The sequence below is a fragment of the Rhinolophus sinicus genome, linkage group LG14 (genome assembly GCF_036562045.2).
Source record: "Rhinolophus sinicus isolate RSC01 linkage group LG14, ASM3656204v1, whole genome shotgun sequence".
In the NCBI taxonomy this organism is placed as follows: domain Eukaryota; kingdom Metazoa; phylum Chordata; class Mammalia; order Chiroptera; family Rhinolophidae; genus Rhinolophus; species Rhinolophus sinicus.
Genome location: NC_133763.1, coordinates 48,555,503 through 48,561,502, shown reverse-complemented (window position 1 = coordinate 48,561,502; position 6,000 = coordinate 48,555,503). Strand labels below are relative to the sequence as shown.

Below are 6,000 nucleotides of genomic sequence, written 5' to 3'. Positions count from 1 at the left end.
ATCTCAAAGCATCTGGGGACAGGCGCGAGATGATCAGAGTAGTTTTCTGGTGTTTTGGACAGGTTGACATTTTGTCCGAGCCCCCAAATTCCAGATCTGTAATTCAAATGACTCTGGGCTTGGAGCATCTGTGAGACCTAGCAGATTTGGGAGGAAAAGGTACGGATTTGGGGCTGGTAGGAGTTTGTAACGGCACACATCGACCTCGATTTCGGCGCCCCCCCTCCTCCCCCCAGGGCGAACCCACGGGACACCGGGAAGCCAGGGGTTAAAGCTGGCCCAGGAGCACCCCGAGCCGACGGGCTCTGAGCCCTGGCCCGAGCCTCAGTCTCTCCCCTCTGCTCATTGGTCCGCGCTCTCAGGGTTTCTCCTGTTCCTTCCTCGCCATTGGTCGGGGGCTGGCTTTTTTTCCCCTCAGTCTTTCTCTTCCTCCCCCCTCCCTCTCCCTCGCCCCACGGACAGGAGCGCACCGCCTGCCCCCAGCTCCTCGGGAAGGGAGGAATTTAGAAAAAAAGTTTCCCAGAAGTTTGGATCAGAGGAAGGACGGGAAGACCAAGAGAGGAAGAGGGAGAGGGAGGAGAGAAAGGGAGAGGGAGGAGAGAGAGAGAATAAAAAAAAGATGAAGTCCACCAGTCTGTATAGCCTGTGAGCGCCTGCCCGGGTGGGTGGGAAGCAGGACGCGGGCGCTCATGCAGCGAGCCGGCGTTGCTCCCGGCGCTCATTCGTAGCCGCAGGGCCAGCTAGGGGCGCCGGTCCCAGCCGGCGGCGGAGGGCGGGGGAGGGCACAGGGGGAGGTGCAGAGGACCCGCTGAGCCGCCGCCTTTCCCGGGCCCGGCCCGGCGGGCGCTCGGAGCGTGAGGGCGCGGGCTGCTCCCTCAGTAGCGGGGCGAGCGGGGACCCGGGTGCGGGCGGCTAAGATGAGTGAAAGGAGAAGATCTGCAGTCGCCCTGAGCTCGCGAGCACATGCCTTCTCCGTGGAAGCCTTGATCGGCTCAAACAAAAAGCGGAAACTGCGAGACTGGGAGGAGAAGGGGCTGGACCTGTCCATGGAGGCGCTGAGCCCCGCGGGCCCACTCGGAGACTCCGAGGACGCGGCCGCACACGGCCTGGAGCCTCACCCGGGTGAGTGCATAGGGCCAGACCGCGGGAGGCGGGCGGCCAGCCGGCGGGCAGTGGTGAGGAGGGAGGCCCTGGCCGCTGACGCCCTGCCCTGCTCCAACGCGGGTTCCTTTTTGCGCAAATGCCTTGAGCCTCCCCCAAATTCGCCGGAACCAATTTGAGGGCACTGGCCTACGCCTTGCATTCTCGTCGCCATCCTCAAGCAAGGAGGCCTCCCTGCTCGCATCTCCTCCTCTGGGAGCAGAGCTCAGTGTTCCTGGTGCCCAGAGCTGTGGGGCTGCAGGGCCCTAGGTTTAGGAGGGGCGCCGATCGCAGGCAAGGACCGGAGCGCAGAGGGGCTGGGACTCGCTTCTAAGAGCTCAGCACACCCGGCGCGGAATTCTTGGCTTGACACCTTCGTTTCGGGAAATGCCCAGTTTATCCCATTTAGGTTTCAACATAGGCCCTCGCCTCCCGCTCCCCCCCTCCCCCGACTGTTCTGGGACTCAAGTTGTTGAATTTCCCCTCCTCTGTGAGGAGAGGGCATAATTATATCTCTACGTTGTTGGCGTTTATGGAAAGAGGAACGTATGTCAGACCCCTTTACCCTGCGCCCTGGGTCACTTCACGGCCCACACACACCTCTGTGTATTTGGGAATAGAGGTAATTTAATTTGTGTCTTGGATCTGTGCACATTATATGCACACAACACGTAAAACATGGGGCGGATGTCCATGTCTGTATTTGAACAGAATCCTGGGGGTGGGGGACAACTTAACGTTTTGTATTAGGTGCCAAGATTTCAACTGTGCAAAACAGCCCCGGGGAACAGCTGTGGTCGGAAGAATCCTGCTCGGGCGCTCACCCTCATACACACACGCAACGCTCGCCACTTCAGAAACGTTCCAGCCAGGACTTCTAAAACTATTCTGGAGGTGCTCTTTCTGACCCGGCTAGGGCTGGGGAGTAAACCGGGGTCAGCGAGCCGCCCTCACAGGATGGGGGAAGCTGTGGGCCCAGGAGCTTGGGGGCTGGAAAACTGGCCGTCCAAAGGAGGGACAGCTGTCGCTTACATTCTCGCTTTCGGCAGTGACAGTTCAATTTCCATGCTCCTGAGGCTAATAATAACGCGATTAGCGGGTGACCTGCAGAGACCGAGTTTTATGAATTCTCCGTGTTCTCGTGGACCGTTATGGTATTTGGGTTTAGTGCTGGGGAATTATTTTTATTAGTCGATGAAAAGAAATTTTAAAGGAGATTTATTTCGTCCACTCAAGTCTTCCCCTGTACTTGGACACGGGTGCCTGTCCACGCGGACCCCTGTGTGGGCAACCCAGAAAGGAACGTGTGGCTAATGTGTGTTTCCCATCTCTGGCCAGACCCTATTTCCTCACCGCATTTATTTGTTGCCAAAATCTCGCTTGGGCCTTCACACAGCGTAGTGGAAGTTCTTTCAGGCCTTACTGACAACTTGGGAGGTTAGTTTATTTTACTTTCCCGACAGTGGAAAACGCAGAAGTTATTTAACTGCGCGTGGCAGACACCCCGTTCCGGGTAATTTTCTCCAGGGAGTGGGGCCAGGTCGCCCGGAGCCGGCCTAGGGTCGCGTGTTCAAAAGGACCAACATAATCCGGCGGGGTCATAATCAGAGACTCAGTTAGAAGTTTTCTTTCCGCCGCCGTTCGTCTCAGCCATCAGCGAGGGGAGACAAGTGAGGGCTTGGGGCAAGGAGAGACCGACCAGTCCAGGGACGTGAGCGTGAGGACCGGGTGTCCGGAATGCGGTTCCCTCGCTCCCGCAGCTCCCGCGGGACGGGGGTAGAGGGTGAGGACCTAACACAGCACTTTATTAACAGTTCAGGGGATCAGTTCCCACCACCTTTATCACTTTTTCAAAAAAGAAAAAGGTGGGCGTTTGGATTTAGAGAAAACGAAATATGTCTGTGAGGCAAAGGTCCGGGAGGAAGAAGAAGCCGGAAACCGAGAGTACGCGCGGTCCTTCTGCGGAGCGGGGCTCCGGGCGAGACTGGCTGCGTCGTGGGCCGACGGGACTCCAACTTGGAGCTCTCGTCCCCTTGGAGCTCTCCAAGTTGGAGACCCGCAGTGGCCAAGGCTTTCTTAGAAACCGGACGTGGGATGAGAAAAGATCTTTCAGAAAAAGGGCGCGCGTGGCGTGGAGACCGGGCAGTCGGAGGAGCGGAGGAGGCGGAGCTGCGGGCTCCGGCTGCGCCCGGGTGATATCGGAAGGCACGGCCAGGGCTTCGGGTCCCCTGTAGGCCTTTCTTTTTGTCTCTAACACAGCGCCCAGACGCGCGCGTGCACACACACACACACACACACACACACACACACACACATTTAAAGGTGTGTATATGGTGGTGGAGGTGGGAGATGGGGCACTGGCGACTCCATTGTGACCGGGCCACGTCTTTGCCCTGCTGCTGGGCCTCACAATTTTGTTTAAACTCTCTTCTCCCGATTAGGACGGAGGAGGGCTGGACCGGCTGCCTGGCTCAAGCGCCCTAGGCCGATAAATAGTCAGAAACAGAAAACAAAACCAAAAGACAACAAGAGCAAAATTTCCACAGAGCTGGGGAAAGAGTAAACGCGCGTGTCCATACGCAGGACACTTGCCTGGCAGACTGTTATTTGTCACTCTCCCCATCCCCTCTCTCTGATTGGTACCATCGTTTTCCATCCTCCCTGTCCGAGCCTCAAAATCTCGGAATCCTCAGACAAACCAAGGGTCAGAATTAATTTCACTTTTATTCAAAGACGTGGCCTTTTGCTTTTTCGCAGCCCGTTTTTCTTTCCGCGTCCGGATAGAGCCGGCTTTAGTTGGCGCTGAGCGCTCGCAGCCTGGGGCACCAACCTGCGGCAGCGGGGGACCAGCCCGGCCTGCGCGCTGTAGGCACACACAGCAGAGGACACACAGTATGTATTTCAAAAATTTCCACGGAACCTGGTGGTCCCGAAAACCTCCGGAGGCCGTTAGGGCCTTGGAGAAGGGCCTGCGCGGTACCCTTATTATTACTCCGGGGCCAGCACTCAGCGTCTTTTGAAGAAGCCGCCAGGACTCGGCCGCTGAGGGCTGGGGAGGGTCTCAAAACCCATCTCGGAGGAGCCTGGCTCTCTGGCCTGCTCGCCCCCGCCTCTCCCCCAGCAGCAACAGAGGAAATTTTCGCCGGGAACAGCTGCTCCGGCTGCGGCGGCTTGGAAGTATATTTCAGGCACGCGGCGGCGCCATCGTCGCTTGCACCGCAACCCCTGCTCCACCCGGCTCCCCAGCTCGGGTTTGGGCCTTTCCCGCCCAAATCCACAGCCGAGGGCTGCCGATGCCGGGTCTCCCGCAGAGCGAAATAATTTAAACCTTCTGCGGGGGGTGATTTCCCCCTCCAGAACCCGCGGGCTTGAGCCTTGCATCCGCCGCGCTTAGGCGGCCTAGGAGCTGGCGATGCACGCGGGTGGGCACACAAAGCCGCGCACACAAGAACGCACGGGTAGATTGGCACTCAGCGCACACGTGCACACACGTCAGGCACTCACATTCCCCCGTGCACGCGTCTGTCTGCGCAGTCCCTAGTGAAATGACACCAGAAAAGCTCTCTCAGCGCCCCAGGGCACTTTCTTTCAAATTGTCGAGATCATCTGGTCACGAGAATTAATATGCCAGTTTATGGCTTGTTTGCTCCGAGTAGAGCCCCAAGATTTGAATCCCCCATCCCACTCCTCCACTCCTCCCCAACCCCCAATAGGGAAACACAGGGTCAAAACGGAGGAAGTGACTCTTCACTGACGTTTAAGTAAATGGAGAAACAATTGGTGAATTCGAAGCCAGTAGAGAGAATGTGCTTGTTCGGGGCAAGCACCAACCTGGGCGCAGGTCAGGGCTGGGACCGCAGTGCAAGGGTGTGTGGCACGCGGGGCGCGACGCCCAGGGGTTTGCCCCGGATAGAGTCCCGGGTGAGGAACTCTGGTTCCCCGGTGGTATGCGCGTCCCTGCACCCGTGCAGGGTTCGAGGGTGCGGGGCCTGAGCCCCGCAGACGAACCCAGGGCTCCCGCCTGCTAGGTCCAAACGGCATTGGCAGTGGCTGCCCCTTTGGTAACTGACCTTGTCTGAAGGGGAATGGGGGGAGAGTGGCAAATTCTAAATTCGTCGTAGGCTGGTGCGGATAGTGGTTTGCTGGGGGATGACTGCCAAATGCCTTTTACGAGCGCTGGTGGGACCGTGGCTAAATCAGACGCCCTCTGGATGCGCGGGGCAAGGAGAGCGCACCGCAATGGCCTCTGGGCGGTAGGGAGAGTTTCGGAGGCGTTCTGCGTAGCACTGGCGCGGTGACACGATAGAAGTCACTAGGAAGGAGTTAATTCCAACGCACTCCATCCCACAGATGGAGCAAACCGCTCGACGGCAGTGGGGAGGCCGGGGAACGGGGAGAACGCTGCAGCGCGGAGTTTGGGTTGCGGTGCTGGAGCGTGCTGCGGTTTGCACCTCCGCAGGTCCCCGCCCCAATCTCCCCCAGTGGGGGTTCAGAAACCCGTGTGATGGGTGTGGAAGGTATGCGGGTAACAAGGGAGCGTGCGGGGCGTGTGGGGGGGGACTGCCTCTCGACTCTTGGCTACGCGGTGCAGGGCGGCCCCTTGCCCGGCTCCGCCAAACCGCCTCTGCCCCTCGGAGACGGGCCCAAAGAGCAGAAGCCTAATGGATGCCCAGGGCTTTTCTAGACAGATCAGCTCGCTGCTTACGGGCACAACGATTCTGAATTCGCGTCTTCCATGCCCCGCCCAACGCTATTTCTTATTACACATTTTTGGGTTCAGAGCTGGCCACTTTGGGTTTCCTGATTTTATAGGTAAAAACTCCCAGAAGGAAAAAGTTCACGAGGTAAGACGTTCACGCA

General features: G+C 58.5%; 1 protein-coding gene across 1 annotated transcript in view; it reads left to right on the top strand.

Moving 5' to 3' along the window:
* Nucleotides 1–445: 445 nt before the first annotated feature.
* Nucleotides 446–6,000, top strand: part of TBX15 (T-box transcription factor 15) — a 98,653-nt gene continuing 93,098 nt past the window's right edge. The window contains exon 1 of the mRNA XM_074318634.1: nt 446–1,122. Coding sequence (XP_074174735.1) covers nt 918–1,122 — 205 coding nt within the window. The 5' untranslated portion in view covers nt 446–917. The remainder of the gene's footprint in view (nt 1,123–6,000) is intronic.